The 16,846-nt window shown below is 42.0% G+C and overlaps 1 protein-coding gene across 1 annotated transcript in view; it reads left to right on the forward strand.

Annotated features, from left to right (window-relative positions):
- RERE (arginine-glutamic acid dipeptide repeats) overlaps positions 1-16,846 on the forward strand; it is a 423,849-nt gene that overhangs the window by 311,926 nt on the left and 95,077 nt on the right. Inside the window, exon 11 of the mRNA XM_024750016.1 lies at positions 15,717-15,815. Coding sequence (XP_024605784.1) covers positions 15,717-15,815 — 99 coding nt within the window. The remainder of the gene's footprint in view (positions 1-15,716; positions 15,816-16,846) is intronic.

Genomic DNA, 16,846 nt, shown 5'->3' on the forward strand with positions numbered 1-16,846 from the left:
TATGCGGGCCTCTCACTGCTGTGGCCTCTCCTGTTGTGGAGCACAGGCTCCGGACGCGCAGGCTCAGCGGCCATGGCTCACGGGCCCAGCCGCTCCGCGGCATGTGGGATCTTCCCAGACCGGGGCACGAACCCGTGTCCCCGCATCGGCAGGTGGACTCTCAACCACTGCGCCACCAGGGAAGCCCTGAAGATGACTTTTTAAATTTAACACTTTCATATTTTATTCCTTTTTAGAGAATCTGTAGCTTTTACTTCAAGTTGACTTTATGCCTCTGTTCTTTCCCCTAAATATAACAGAGAGCATTATCAAAGGTTCTCAGGGGTGGGTGAGGAGATAAAGGCCACTTACATTATCAACCTCTGGGAATGGCATCTTCATTACTTATTGTAGTAGTGATTTTATTTTTGATAATTTTTTTAACACAGAAGTCTGGCTGTAAGTTCTTCTGGTCTGTTGTGTTCCCGATTCAGCTCATCACAGTTGTGGCCCCACTTTGCTTTTCAGTGTGAACCACTCACAGGTTTCTTTAGCCATTTCTTTCTTTTATCTCTTTTTAATATAGTTTTATTGAAACATAATTCTTGTACTATATAGTTCACATATTTAACGTGTACAATTTAATGGCTTTCAGTATATTCAGATTTGTGTTAACTGCCACCACGATCAGTTTTTGAACATTTCACCCCCCAAGGAAACCTGTGCTCATTAGCCACTCCCCATCTCCCATCTCTCCTCACCCCACCCAGGCAGCCATTATTATATTATTATTATATTCTGCCTTCCATGTCTTATGGATTCCCCTGTTGTGAACATTTCATTTAAGTGGAATTGTGCAATATGTGGTCTTTTGTAACTGGTTTCTTTCACTGAGGGTAATGTTTCCAGTTTTCATCCATGGTGTAGTTTTTATGTGTGTGTGTGTGTGTGTGTGTGTGTAACCATTTTTATGTATAACCATTTTATTTCTCTTCCTGGTCAGCTTTGTCTATCTGACTGTCTTAAAATGCGACCCCTGCACTAAAGCAACGCTTGTCAGGTTTGGTCAGCATATGGTGTCAAGGAGTTAACTTCAGCTGTCCCAAAAGCTCCCCTCAGTGCAGTCCAAGCCTTCATGAATGTGCACGTCACATTCATTTTTTTCTTGTGTTTTGTCTTTGTCCTGTTTTGTTTCATTTTTCTTCGCATTTTTGCCTTTCCTAAGCCATTTATCTCCCGCTCTCAGCTTTTTGACTGAATTTCCAGCCAGGCAGGGGACTTTAAATTTATCACTGTTATTTTCATTTTATTAGGTATCAACTATTGGTCGGTTGCCTGATGTCATTAATAACAGCAACAATATTAATAATCGTAACAAAATTTGAATGTATTTGTTGGTTGAGTGCTTCTATGTTAGGCAAAAGTTTAAGTGCTTTTTATGAATGAATTTATTTCATCTTTATAACAATTCTGTGAGAAAAGTAGTACGGTTATCACCTGCAGATTAATAGCCGCACTCTGTCATATTTATATACACATAATAATTTAAACTTGAGGGGAGTCTAGAATTGAGGCCAGTGCCTTACAACAGTCCCCTTGAAATGTCCATTGAATCTGCAGTTTGGGGGATTTGCCATTCAGCAAGTTAAAAACCCTTCCTGCTGCAGCCTGGCTGTGTGTCTCCATCCTTCCTCCTAGGCTCTCAGCAGGTTCGGATCAGTGTGATTCAGCTTTTACTTTTGTTTGGCAAAAGTTAGAAAGTTCCTTTGCTAATTTAAGAAATTTCTTTCTCATAAGATTTTTTTCCAAGCTAAATACTGGTAAAATATTTTGAGGTTTACATTGTGTTTTGAAAACTGTCTACTTAACATCAGTCAGTTGGAATTTTAACATCTGTGAATCTATATTAAGCATTAATGCTAACATAATAAGTATTTAGCAAGTCAGGATAAAAGCCCTTAGCCTTTTTACATCGAAGAAGAGGCTTCAGTAAAATCATTCATTCATTTATTTGTTCAGTAATAAACGTGATGGAGTCCCTGCTCTTTGCAAAACCCTAATGGGAGAGCATTTGCTGAAAGTGTTGAAATCTAAGTAAGTGTTTAAATCTTAGAACAACGTGGGCCCATGAGTTTTGAAAAGGCTCACATGTGAACAAAACTTCTTAAATGTACTGTAGAATATTAAAATTTATATTTGTCCTAGTATGTGTGTTTCTTATACTAGTTTGAAGTATACTTCAGAATACTTTTTTTTTTATAGCTCTCCTAGATAAATTGTTTTACCCGCAAAGTTTGAAGGTTGGTGTATTAGTTTCCTGTGGCTGCTGTAACAAATTACCACAAACTTGGCGACTTAAAACAACAGGTTTTATTCTTTCCTAGTTCTGGAGGCCAGACGTTAGAAACCAACGTGTCAGTGAGGCCATGTTCCCTCCATCTCCACAGGGGGAGAATCATTCTTTGCCTCTTTCAGCACTGAGTAGCTCTCCTAGCTCTCCTCCTTTATGGCCACATCTTTCTCTGCTTGTCTTCCCATTGCCATCTTCTCTTTGTGTCTGTGTCTTCTCTGTTCCGTGTTTCCCACTGCCTCTCTTTCATAAGGATGCTGGTCACTGGGTATAGGTCCCGCCTGGGTCATCTAGAATTGTCTCCTCATCTTAAAATCCTTAACTTAATCACCATCACGTCTGTAAAGACCCTTTTTTCAAATACGGTCACAATCACATGTTCCAGGGATTTGATGTGGATATCTTCTGGTGGTCATTTTTTAGCCTGCCACAGTTGGATTTTACTGTTACACAAAATGTTACTAAAATAAATTATAGTACTTATTTTTAATTTTTTGTAATAGTTTACTTTTACTTCCTTTCCTTTTCTATCACAGTTTGTTTAGATTGTGGACTTTATAATATTGAGAGTATAAAAATATTCTAGTAGTGACTGTGATATTTCTGTAACATTTGAGGACATTTGATTTATAAAATACTGTCATATTTGTATTGGCATAAAGTATAGTGTATTTGGCTTTCTTGGTACAAAGAACATTTATTTAAATAACAGAATTGTCATGTATAACCACCATATTGACTGATTTATTCTGACCTGTCAGGTTGCTGAGTATTTCTTCCTTGGCTCCACCCCTAGGTGGACCCAGCCTGCCCCAGTCGAGTCAGAGGGCACCTGCCCCTCAGGGCCCCTCGGGGGCAAGGTCTCCTGCTGCTTGTAGGTCCGATCTCTGAGGTGGCCTGGGGTCAGCCCTGGCTACCTTTGAAGCTATTGCTCTTTTAAGTCTCTGCCGTCTGTTCCATTTCCTGTCCTGCAGCGCTGCCCCGACCAGCTCTCTTCTCCAGGAGAGGGATTATTCCCCATAGCCGGTCACTCTCTGGGCTTCTCATTAAATCACTACACCGACTGCCCACCCTTGCCCTTCTTGCTGCCCTGTCTGTTGCTTGGCCTGCCTTCTCCCTGCCCATAGTATTGGTTGGGTGGTGTATTCCAGCTTACTCAAGTACTTTGAAGTACTGCTTATTCAGGGATTTGGGGGAAAGTTGGCTCTTAACTATCCTCCATTCTGCACCCCACCCCCCATGTCACGAATGAGGTATAAGTTTTCATGTGTCTCAAATCAAGTCTGCCTTTACTTGATGCCTCCGAGTCATCATTACTGGTGGCCATCACACAGAATCGTGTGCGACTGTGGAGAGTTTCAGATCTTTGGTTTGCATAATGTTGGGTTGGCCAAAAGGTTCATTTGGTTTTTTCCATAAGATGACTCTAGTAGCACTTAGTTGTCTTTAACTTCATTCAAAACAATTTTGCTAGATCGTATGTGATAGCTGTCATATTAGTGTGCATTTAAAGAAAGACATCAAAATTGCTGAATTTTTGTGTAGCCATTTTAATATTGAAGATGGAAGAAAAAACATTTTTGGCATATTATTCTTTATTATTTCAAGAAAGGTAAAAAACGCAAACCAAACCAAACCAAACGCAAAAAATGATTTGTGCAGCGTACGGAGAAGGTGCTGTGACTGATCGAACACGTCAAAAGTAGTTTGCAAAGTTTCGTGCTGGAGATTTCTTGCTGGACGATACCCAGTGGTCAGGTAGACCAGTTGAAGTTGATAGCGATCAAATCAAGACGTTAATTGAGAGTAATCAATGTTATACAACGTGGGAGATAGCCGACATACTCAAAATCAAGCGTTGAACGTCCTTTGCACCAGCTTGATTATGTTAATCACTTTGATGTTTGGGTTCCACGTAAGTTAAGCGAGAAAAACCTTCTTGACCGTATTTCCGCATGCCATTCTCTACCTAAATGTAATGAAAATGTTCCGTTTTTAAAACAAATTGTGATGGGCAATGAAAAGTGGATACTGTGCAGTACTGTGGCATGGAAGAGATTGTGGGGCAAGCGAAATGAACCACCACCACCAACCACACCAAAGGCTGGTCTTCATGCAAAGAAGGTGATGTGTATATGGTGGGATTGGAAGGGAGTCCTCTATTATGAGCTCCTTCCAGAAAACCAAACGATTAATTCCAACAAGTCTTGCTCCCAGTTAGACCAACTGAAAGCACTTGACGAAAGCTTCCAGAATTAGTCAATGGAAAACGCATACGCTTCCATCAGGATAGCACAAGACCTTGTGTTTCTTTGATGACCAGGCAAAAACTGTTACACCTTGGCTGGGAAGTTCTGATTCATCCGCCGTATTCACCGGACATTGCACCTTCGGATTTCCACTTATTCTGGTCTTTACAAAAAATTTCAGTTCCCTGGAAGAGTGTAAAAGGCACCCGGAACAGTTCTTTGCTCAAAAAGATAAAACGTCTTGGGAAGATGGAATTATGACGTTGCCTGAAAAATGGCAGAAGGTAGTGGATCAGAAGGGTGAAGACGTTGTTCAATAAAGTTCTTGGTGAAAATGAAAAATGTGTCTTTTATGTGTACTTAAAAACCGAAGGCACTTTTTGGCCAACCCAATAGTTTGCCAAGTTTTGGAGTCTTCTACAGTGAGGCTCTCTTGCGCCACTGCTCTGTGTTAAAATCACTCAGTCTCTCTCATTTGTTCTTTCAGACCTGTTTGACTGGGAAATCCAGAACTGTGAGGAAGCCAGACAGCTAAGGTTCAGGGTGAGGGCTTCGAGGTTCTCCAGGGACATTGCTGGAGGGGCACTACTGTGGTTGCCCAGAGCCTTTTTGCTTATGTTTTAGTCACTAGCTTTGTTCTTTTTTTTTTTTTTTTTTTTTTTTTTTTTTTGCGATACGCAGGCCTCTCACTGTTGTGGCCTCTCCCGCTGCGGAGCACAGGCTCCAGACACGCAGGCTTAGCAGCCATGGCTCACGGGCCCAGCAGCTCTGCGGCATGTGGGATCCTCCCAGACCGGGGCACGAACCCGTGTCCCCCGCATCGGCAGGCGGACTCTCAACCACTGCGCCACCAGGGAAGCCCTAGCTTTGTTCTTTGAGGTTTCTAGATAAAAGAGCAGTCACTCAGAAATTTTCCCAACTCAGTAATCTCACATGCTTTGGTGTATGCCTCTTTGATTTTCTTTGTTCCATTACTTTATCGTTGCAACCAAAAAAAGCATATGTGTACTATTGTTTACACAGCCTTAAAATTACTCTTCAAAAATCACCAAGGTTAAGGTTATTGAGCCCCATGGATTGGAAGCAGTCATTTCTGCACCTAAATTCTACTGAGTAGGTATTAAAGCACTTTCTGTAAATGTTTTTCCCTTAATACTGATGCAACTGATCTTGAGGTTGTTTTTGTTTATTTATTTTTTAAAAAAATGAACTGTTTGTAGGAATCTGGTTAAAATTGACCCATAGCTGACCTTTCACATGTACTTTCTAGTTCAGTTTAGCATTTATGAATGGGTTCGCTAATACCTACGTGAGAGGGATAGAACAGTGTTTTTTCTGTCACCCTCTAGGTTAGAGCCTTACTTATTGTTTTTCTGTTTTCAAGGCTGTGAAGATTCTAGAAGTAAGTGAAAAAAAGTTTTAATTTCCACTGTGGCCCTGAACAGTTTCTACTTGTGAGCTGAAACAGGTCTTTCTAAACTGACAAATAATTATGATTCCTGAATCTGCCAGTAGTTTTCTCGTTGTGGCCAGAGTTACACTCATTCTGTATCATTGAGCTGAATCTTGTCATCAGTGGATTTGTCTGCTGAGTCCTAAGGAGTCAACCTCCCTTTAGATACACTGGACTGGCAGCTTAGACCCACGGCAGCCTAGGGTTCTTTATGTACGGTGCCTGGACTCACACACAAAAAGCAGGAGGAAAGATTTTGTTTCTGAGAAGCGAGGTTATATACATGTTAACTGTGTAGATGATTAACTATGCATAATGTCATTTAAAGACCTGTGGCATAAACTATTGCAGCTTTCACGGAGGCCTGAAAATTAACACTAACCTTAATCCCTAAGGTGTAAGTGAAGCCTCTGTAGCAGCTAGTCAGTGTTTGGCCTGGGCAGTTTGGCTATATTGTTCAGTGGCTATATTGTTTGTTTATTTTTCTAAAGGACTGTATAATATTCTTTCCATTTATTTGTTTTTTAAGACTATTTAGAATCTCACCTTTAAGAAACGTCTGTAAAGAGAAAGAATGTTAAAAACTGGGAAGTTCCAAAAAAGACCTTCTTCAGCCCCTCTGTTACAGATGAAGAATCCAGGGACCACAGTGCTACACAGAGCAGGGGCCTCCAGGTCCTTTGCCCAGGCTGCTGCTCCTCCAGTGCAGCCTGGTAACTTGCTCCTGAGATTCTCAACAGTCACCAGGTTCTCTGTTATTTCCCTTCTGAATCCTGTCTGTCATCCTGTGTTGTAAGTACTGTAGAGCAAAGTTCATTCCTGTGGCGCTCTAAAGCTGATTCACTTTCCTTACCACCAGTGCTATTTCCCGTGACGGTCATGCCGTCCCATCTCTTTTTACTTTTATTTTATTTTATTTATTTATTTTTTGCGGTACGCGGGCCTCTCACTGCTGTGGCCTCTCCCGTTGCGGAGCACAGGCTCCGGACGCGCAGGCTCGGCGGCCATGGCTCACGGGCCCAGCCGCTCCGCGGCATGTGGGATCTTCCCGGACCGGGGCACGAACCCGTGTCCCCTGCATCGGTAGGCAGACTCTCAACCACTGCACCACCAGGGAAACCCCCACCCCCTTTTTAGTCGGCTCTCCTTAATGGAATATTTCCTTCTCCAGGAGTCATGCTCAGTGATTGCCACGTACCTTATTTCATCCTAAACAGTCCTTCAAAATAGGTTCTGTATTCTTCCTTTCTGCAGCCAAGAATACTGAGATTTAGAAAAATATTTAACTTGTTTTCTGTCACACAGCTGGTGGCAGAACAAGTGTTTGAATCAAAGCCAGGAACCCTGTCCTGTTGAGATTTCACCTCTGCGAAACTCCCAAACTTGTGTCTTTGGCCCAGGAACTCTTCAGCTTCTCCTTTCCAGGTGTTTGTGTTCGTAAAGACAGTAGGCAGATGGTCAGAAATGGCCAAGACGTTGAGTTTGGTTTCTTCTGTATTTTAAAAACATACTGCCCTCAGCTGAAGTGCCAGCATTTGGTGTTTACTTTCTAATCACCTTGTGGTTGAGGCTCCTGTTCTGTGTGTTTAAAATACCTTCAAAAACACTGTAGCCAGGGGATGGTGACCTGTTAATTTCTGGTTACAATATTGTGCGAGAATTCGCTGTGAATGAGAAGTGATACAATGCTGTATCAGCCATGGGAAACTTGGTTAAAAGTGCAGTGTTATGTAGACATAGTGCTGCCTACTTTTACTTGCCCCTAGAGTGGTGTTTTTAATTTGGTTGCTGCCCTTCCTTAAGTGTAGGCACGGTTAATCATATTACTCTGTTGAAGTTTCACGTCGCCTCTGTGGAGTCGTCTTGGTTTTTCAGCAGAGCGGATGTCACCGCAGTCACTGACACTTTTGTGTTTTTATCATACATTTATTTCATTATTTTGTTTATGTGTGTGTGTTTCCTCTTCTCTGAGCTGCTCGTTTCCTCCTCCTGCCTACCCACCCCGCCCCAGGTTAAGAAAAGACCTTGAGCTTGCTGTCTCCCTGTGGCTGGAGGAGCCCCCGAGCCCATTGCTCCCACCAGATCGCCGGTTCTCAGCTGCTCCAGTGTAGATGTTTGGGGCAGGGGCCGAGTCTCAGACTTCCTAGAAATTGGGCTTATGTTAGAATCCTCGCTATGCTGCTTTCTAGAGAAGTGGCCCCGAGCAAGACACTGAACCTCTCAGTTTTGTTTCCTCATTTTCAGTACTCTTGCCACTAAAGAGTGGTGTGAGGGATGATGAAATCATAATGACCTAGTGAGTTCCTAGTACATGCAATACTCAAGAAATGTTGGTTCCCTCCTCCCTTCTCCTTTGTGACCCCAGGGTCTGGCATAATTCCTGGAACATTGTACTTATTCAGAGAGTGTTGGAGGGGGAGGGTTGGTCCAGCGACAGTTTATTTCCTTCTGAAAATTAACTGAATCTTTCCCTCAGCCCTTACTCTCAGTGGTTAAATTCTGTCTTAACCATGATCTCTAAAATGTATGCCCATAGGAGTATTTAGAGAAATTTATCCTCTCCAGTGCTTAAATAGCATTATTTGGAGTGACAGTAGCCAAACAAAAATAAACATTGTGCTTTTAGTCTTAACTCTGGTTTTTAAATGTATACATGTATCATATTTTGAGCTTGGTACTAGGTCATTGGTGATGGAGGAATGGTTGAAAATATATAGGCATTTGTGATTTACAGATTATGATAAAAAACTTTTTAAGTTGTATCTTAGATTTCAGCAAGATTTCTCTCATGTTAGTGAGAAATAATTGAAATAATTAAAACTACATGAAGGATTTTAAGAACTTTTCCAAATTCCGCTTTTTTTCCCCTAAGTTATTTTGGCAGTTTATTGTAAATAATGTATTTTGCAGAGCAAAAGACTTTGAAATCTAATATTATCTTTAATGGACTGCAATTATTTAATATTTAGCATGAATGCAATCTAACTCAGGTAGGCTTTTTCTCCAGTTATTGTAAGGGCTGTAATTGCAAAAGGATACTTTAGTGTAGTAGAAGCTGCCAGATGCAATGCCATTTGATCTAAAAAGGTCACAGTAAAAGGGACATTTAAATTAAGTTATAAATTACAATTGAAGAACAATATTTTGATGTGTGAGACCAGGGATGACAGAGCAGGAGATGTAATTCATGGGTCCATTATAGAACAGAGGTGCCTGACAGCTGAGCCGTGCCAAGAGGAAAATTGATTTGCAACATCACGCAGCCAGAAAATGGCAGCTCAGATGAAAAGCCTGAGTAGAAACCTGAAACCTTGCGGTAATACGCGGAGTTTATGCTAATAAGACTGCCCCAGATCCAGCGACGTTTAATGATTGCCGTAATATAAACGAGGTGTTCGGACATGTGCACATTTTCAATCTTATTTAAATTAAGACCTCGTCCTTGCTCTGTAAAATAACACACTTTATAACCAGGCATTAAGGTTGATTCTCTCACCTCCCTGTCCAATATACAGATTTGCTGAAATTTCAGAATTGTTTAGGCAGGAGAGTTAAAGCTTGAAACAAGAATTCCATCCATGGCAGCTTTGAGGAAGGATATAATTTAATGTTTATAGCAGTCCATGAGAAGTTCAATCATGAGTTAATTAAACTGTAGGCAGTCATTAAGTATTATTTATTCTTTCGAGAAGCTTGCCAATAAAGCACTTACATATATTAAATTACAGAAAGTAATAAGCAGGGGATGATTTTTCAGGCTGAGTGAGAGGAGCAGGTTTAACTTGGGCAATTTTGCAGAAATGTGTTTTTCTTCTTGTGGCCTGACCCTTTCTTCCTGCTAATCACAGAGAGGTCAGGGGCTGTCACAGGACACTTGAGGCTACGTAGTCCCCAGCACGGTGGGCACCTTGAACGTCCGGGTGTTTGAAGAGTCTCGGGTAAGAGCCGTGTCCCTAAAACATTACTCCCCGTGATGATACCGCTGGACAGTCTGTGCTTGTTTGGCATTTCGGGGTATCTTGTCACAGTGTCTCATTTCTGGCTTTTCATGGTCCTTTGACACAGCTGAGGGCTGGTGTTGTCAGGCCCATTTGACAGACGAAAACCTCAACTCGGCTGGTTTGTGACGAAGCTGCTTAATAGGAGTCTATCCCCCGGCGCAGGCTCTGAGCTGTGTTCTCGAGGCTCCAGAAGGCCTTGGCTGTGGAGCGGTTTGTGCAGAGCGGGCTGCTGAGCACCTGGAATCTTTGGGTCATTGAGATTTTTATGCAACAGCCAGCTGTGTCCAGTTACAGAGGGCGCTGGTGTCCTTGGCTCTGTGTGATTCAGTGTTGCAGTTCCTTTGTCGAGCAGAACCAAACTAGGAGTTTGTTACACAGAAGCTGCCATTGTTTTCAGAACCATCCCCCTCGGCCCCCCCCCTCCCCAACCAGGTCCACCCTGCTGGTATACTTGGGCCATCTTAGGCGGAACCGTGTGTAGCATTCGGAGTTGCTCAGGAACTCTTTGTGGAATGAATGGAAGGAAGGCAGAGAATGTGATGGGAGCTGCCTGCCTCCAGGGCTGGGACGTCCCACTGGGTCTCAGGGCACCAGAAGACGTGGCTGAGGAGGGTGGACACCTAAGGGGGATGAGCCACCCTGGACTCCTTCACAATGAACAAACCAAAATCGAAGGGAAGAGCGCAACCTGAGGATTCTGTGGAGTAAGTGTGGGGAACCAGATGCCGGGCTGCTGGAAGACAGCAAAGCAGGGGTAGTTCCACGATGGAGTCACTTTTAAAGGGCTAGTGGATTGGTGAAAGATCGCCATTTTGTTATCAGATCCCCCAGATACTGACCCGTGGTTTAGGGGAAGGTGGCTTTTACTTGTGCATAAGTGCAGACTTGCAGTTCGGTGATGTGGAAGCGGCAGATTTACAAGTGCATGCTTCCCTGATCATCGGATTAAACACACACACGTGCACGCACGCATGTACATGCACACACAGGCCCCGTGATGATGAATTTGAAAACAGTGGTTTCTGCGGAATGACTTCCTGCTTTAAGCGGTGATAGTGTAAGATCTAAGTTCTCTTACCAGTAGCTTGTGAAGATTGGAAGCTGATTGAGTAAAGATGCTATATCTTGGTCCCTGCTTTTTGCAGTGATCTTTACCCAGTAGCTCCAAAATGGTTCATTCCTCTATACATTAAAATTGCATTTAATCCCAGATTTTCCCAGCCGGGCTTGGCTGCAAAATGGACAGAAAGGTTTACTTATCTTGTTTTAATTGCTCTCCTAAGACTACAAAGTGAAGCTGTAAGACATTTGGGGGTCTCCATTGCAATTCCTTTGAAAAATCTTCTCTAGGGTAATGGTAGAAAAGCTTATTCACAATGAAGAACCTTTTACCGTAGCAATATTGGGAAGCCTGCACTGAATTTCCTATATTGATGTATCTGTGTGATTGTAATCAGGTGTTTAAAATTTGAAACGCACATGTTTTTCACTGGTTGAGATCATCCCAATTCTTCAGAGCTTGACGTGATATTAGAGGGGAATATTTTCAGTGACAATTTTTAGAGATTTGAGATAGCCAGTATTTTGGTAAACTTACCAACTCTAATTTACATGAGGAATACAGTTGAAACAATCAGTTAAGCTCTAGCTCAAAACATTATTTTGGCCCCAGTCTGAAGAAAGAAAATCTTCATAATCATCTAGAAAACAAACCCTTTCTAAGAAGTGCTTTCTTGTGCATGATACGGTATGTTAAGGAAGGAGGTGGAACCCAACAACTCAACCCGTTAGGACCCTAGAGTTTGGATGCGACATTTAGATGGATGTGTCACACTAGAACAGTACTTTAAACTGATTCTCAGGCCAGCATTTCTGAGGTACGTCACTTGTGTTACTCCCAGCTCTGTTCATCCCTAGCACCCCGAGTAGTGTCTGGCACAGTTTAGCTCTCAATAAATATTTGTGGAAGGAATGAAGGATATCCTGAACTCCCAGGAGTTTTCCCAAACTGCTCGAATGATAATCAACAAAAGAAGCAATATGGGCTGTAACAACTATTAATGTGTTAGAAATATATCTTCAGTAAATATAATTGAAGTATTTCTTTAAAGATGTAAAGCTCTCAGAATTTCTCAGACAAGATTCCTGGAAAGTGGGAGTAAGTGTTTGTACCATTAAGAAGGCACCTGTTTAGAAAGGTTCCTTTGGGTTTCCTGGGAAGGGGGTGTGCCAGAGCAGAACTTTGTACTGGCGTTTATGAATTATCGATAACAGCACAGTAACACCCTAACTTCGTTTGTTCAGTCAGTATTTGTCACTGTTGGCAAATAATCCCACACCTTTTACTTTTCAACTGTGTTTTTGTATAGGGGTGAGAGAGGTAGGCACTCTGGGTATTTATGGAGTTCGGAGCACGGAAAGGTCAGGAAGAGGAATATTTTAAGAGGACAGGCTGACAGTGGAGCAAATGAGAGGAGGGGATTACCCCTTATTTAGGTTGCCCCATACATCGCAACAGCTTTTTCAGGGGAAAGTATGATCTGAAATAAAGGTTTGTAAAGGAAGTGTGAATGCTGGGATATGTTTTGGGGAAACGTCTTTCTCTACTAAGCACCTCACTAGAAATTTGACTGGGGGCATCGTGCAAGCAGGAGCTAGCCCTCTCCAGTAAACCAAACGACCACAAGTTCAGCAAGTCACTCAAAACATTTCTTCCAGAGCATTTAAAGCTCTCCTTCGTTCACCAAAAGGCAGGAATGTCATAGGGATTAATGACTTAACTTCATTCACTTGTTCACTTTTGGAATGAGCCTTATGTTCTTGTGAGTAATTTCCTGTTATCAGCCATATAAGATTTACATTTTTTTTCTGTGTCCTGTACCAGAGTTTTAATCAAATTTCATTAATTATTAACGTGAGTAATTATGTGAAACATAAGTGGTTTTGTTTATAGTTTCACAATTTTTTTTCTGTCTCTGAAAAGGCTACTCTCTAATCTAGAAAATTAATGAAAATTGAGTAGAGACTGCTTCCTTCATTTTTTTTCTCTTTCCTTTTAAAAATAAATAGCTAACACTCATTTAGCATACTATGTGCCAGGTACCGTTCTAAGCAATTTTACATGTATTTTCTAATGTTGTCCTCACAATAGCCCTAAGAGGTAGATGTTGTTATTATACTCATTTTAAAAGATGACAAAATTGAGGACCAAAGAGGATAAGTAATTTGCCCAAGGTCACACACCTAGTAAGTAGTAGAGCTAGAATTCAAATCCAGATGATCTGGCTCCAAGGTCCATAGTTTTTCATCGCTCTCCTTATAATTACCCCATTTACTATAATGACCTCTTATAAAATGTCGTTAACTTGCCATGAGCTTTTTATTAAGAATTTATGATTTGATCAACTTGAATTGATTTCAAAGTGTCACTAACGTGTGCTTTTTTAAAAAATTAAATAGCCGTATAATTTTTCCTTTTATTCAGTTCTGACCCATGCTGTTAAGCTCTCATTACAGATCCTCATTATATTATAGAACTTGGCAAATACCTGCTTGTTCTGGGTATCACGCGAAGTATGAAATGCTGGCTTTATTTTTATTTTATATACTTCTGTAAGGAGGCCAAACTGGACGGTTTTCAAACATTTGCACATTCTAGTATAGTATTTTGTTTATTTAGTGTAATATACGTATAAAATAGTCTAATGATGAATGTCATAAAAATACGTAAGTTCGTATCTAGCATTCATATGCATTACATACACCCCACACAAATAACACTCGCCCACACCCACACTCTACCACCCCCAAAAGCAGGATTCAGCATTGATCATTGTTACAGGTGTTTCGTTTTGTTTTAAGGTAGTTGACTTAATAATTAACTTGTAGCCTGTACTTCCTTGGATAGTCTGGACTTAAACTGGGGTCCTGTAAAGTGGGAGACTAACTCGGGAAGTTTTAATTTTTAATAACTTATTTTTTGCTGAACGAGCAGTGAAAATGGGTATTTGTGATAATCCCTTCCAATAGCAGTTAAATGGTTAGAAGAGAGACTCGATGTGTATGTCTCAGACTTTTATTTATTTGTTTATTCATCCATCCATCCACACAAACAAACAAATATTTATCACAGGCTTACTATAGGCCCAGCCCTGGGGCTACAGCAGTTGCCAGGAGGGCAATCTGTAGGTTTTCCTTGAAAGTCTTCTGTTAAGGAGGGGAACACAGGGCTCTCTCCTTCAGTTGAGTCTGTAGCTCCTGGCCTGCACCTAGGTGATAGTAATTGCTATAACCTGCTAGAACTTTTTACCTTGTATGTGTTGTATCCCCACAGCACATCCCCCCTAGTTTGTGAGTTTCTGGAAATAAAAACTGTGACTTACCAGTTAATAAGGTTTGTACTGTATTTGTACTGGGGATTAAGCAAAAGCTGGTGAATTGTTCAAATAAGGGATTGAAGCACTGGTGAAAAGATCAGAATGTCCATTGCATGAGGGCATTTTTGTTCACTGCTGTATATCCCCAGGGTCTGCTGTGTGGCCTGGAACATAATAGGTACTCAGCCAACATCAGGCTTAATGAATTTGAAGACACTGAGATTTAGATTCGGGCTGAGACTACCTAAGGACAATAGTTGAAGGCCTTTATTAACTTAAGAAGTATTTCTGTGTATCACCTTATGCTACAGACTGTGTTAGGTACTGGAGATACAGGTCTTAGCCAAAACAGATGCTTGTGTCAGAGAAATAGATATGTGAAGGAACGGCAGATTTCCAGTGAGAAATTTGGAGGGACAGCCATAGTTTGGGGAGGTCGACTGAGCAAGTGGATTTTTCTGCCTGCTATTTCTCTTCATTGTCTGCTGGTTGAGACTTAGGAACCAGAAGTGGAGAGGCTCACAGGAGCCAAGGCAGGCATATCTTTGCAAGATAGAGAGGGTTCAGGGGTGCCAGGCACTGCCCAGGGTTGAAAAGGATATAGAGTGAAAAAAAAGTTCAATAGCTTTGACCAGAGAGAAGTCTGTTCCTAAAAGGACCATGTAGATAAACCAGCGTCTTCATGTATATGTACTGAAAAGTTAGTATACTGTTACATAGTTAGGTACTTGAAATTTTTCTTAGTGAAATTACTACAGTTGAAAGACAAGAAATGCTAATGAACATGATCTAGCTTGTCTTTAGGTCTCTTTGGGGAAAATGGGACAAGAGTAGAGGTCATGCTGGCTGGGTTTGAGTCTTGCCCCACCACCTACTGGCACCTTTACTTGACCTTTCCATGCCTCAGTCTCCTCATACGGAAAATGGGTGACGATAGTTCCTACCCTGTAAGATTGAGAGAAGACCTTCTTCATAGGGTTAAGAATGGTAATGAGTTAATGGAATGTACTTAGCAATAGCCCAGGCCAGATGTTCAATAAATGTCATTGTCACTCTTAATCCTGTTTCTATTACTGCCAGAATGTTCTCTGCCTTACCTGTTTCCCTTTCGCAGAACAGCTGAATTTGGGGGGGGCGGGCGGTTGGATAAGAATGAATTATCGTGCTGGCTAAAATGGCTCTGAGTCTTGTATGCTCGTCTCGTGACTCTTCTGTTAGAGTAAATGCAGGGTCCCCGCCTTTATTGATTTGCTCTCAGTTCTGTTATTTGGTGCAGGTAGCAAACTAAAGTTGTTGTTATTGTTTTAGCTCCATGAAAGCGGTTATGATGCTGGCAAAGCCCTGCAGCGCCTGGTGAAGAAGCCTGTGCCCAAGCTGATTGAGAAGAGCTGGACGGAGGACGAAGTGGTGAGCTTGCGGGGGTGGTGGGTGAGGGATGCTTTGCCTCGGGTCTTGGCGGGGCCGTGGGTGGGGGGGAAGGGGCGGGGGCTGCCTCAGGGCCGGGGCGTCGGGGGCTTGCCTCTCGCTGTTCTCCCAAGGTCCAGTCGTGGCTGCAGGCTGTCCATGGCATCTGTCAGTCAAGGGAGGGAGCCTTGAAGCCTCATAACTGTATGGAAAGACTTGATTTTAGTAAGCACTGGTTCTGTAGATAATGGGAAAGATTTTCCCAGGTGTCATGGAAAGAGGGAAAAAAGTTAATGGTTGCTCTTTAAAAAAACTAATTTGGGTTGGTTGGTTTGTTTTGGGTGCAAGCTAGCTTTTGATACCTCCCGGTATTAAGACACAATCATTTGAAAACCAGTTGGTACCCAACCTAGAGTAGGGCTGCTACCCCGTTTTTATTGTGTAGGCTGGCAGGGCCCCTAACCTGCTGAAGGACAGTAGTCAAGAGCAGGAAGCGGGGACTCGATTAGATAAATACAGTGGATCTTTCATGTTCATTCTGTTAGTGTGGCCCATTAAAGAAGGTGGGGAGATAGAAATGTATCCACAAATACAGATTTTTCAAACCCATGGATTTTATCCCAGCAGAAAGAGTTCTCATGACGCTACATCCCCCATCTTGTAACTTTGGAAAGGAATTGCTGTAAAAGACTGAGAGATTTCTGGTGCTTTTGCAAATAGAGTCTTCAATAGGAATGTCACCGCTTGACATTTGCCATTTAGGTTGAACGAGATTAAGATGAGTGCTGGCACTGATACACGTATCGATTGATTGTAAATTCCTTGCCTGTATTTAAAACTACGCTAAGGAAGACTGTTTAGAAACTGTATGGCTTTCCTGATCCTGCTCTTTCATTTTTCAGCAGTATCTGTCAAAGGCTTATTATGTGCCAGGTGCTGTGTTAGGAGCCATCAAGGGGAACACAAAGCCCCACCTCACGAGGGGAGACCGTCTGTAAATCAGTGTATGTCAAGGGGTGAGACATGGGCTGGGG

The sequence above is a fragment of the Neophocaena asiaeorientalis genome, unplaced genomic scaffold (assembly GCF_003031525.2).
Source record: "Neophocaena asiaeorientalis asiaeorientalis breed wild unplaced genomic scaffold, Neophocaena_asiaeorientalis_V1.1 scaffold275, whole genome shotgun sequence".
Lineage (NCBI taxonomy): Eukaryota > Metazoa > Chordata > Mammalia > Artiodactyla > Phocoenidae > Neophocaena > Neophocaena asiaeorientalis.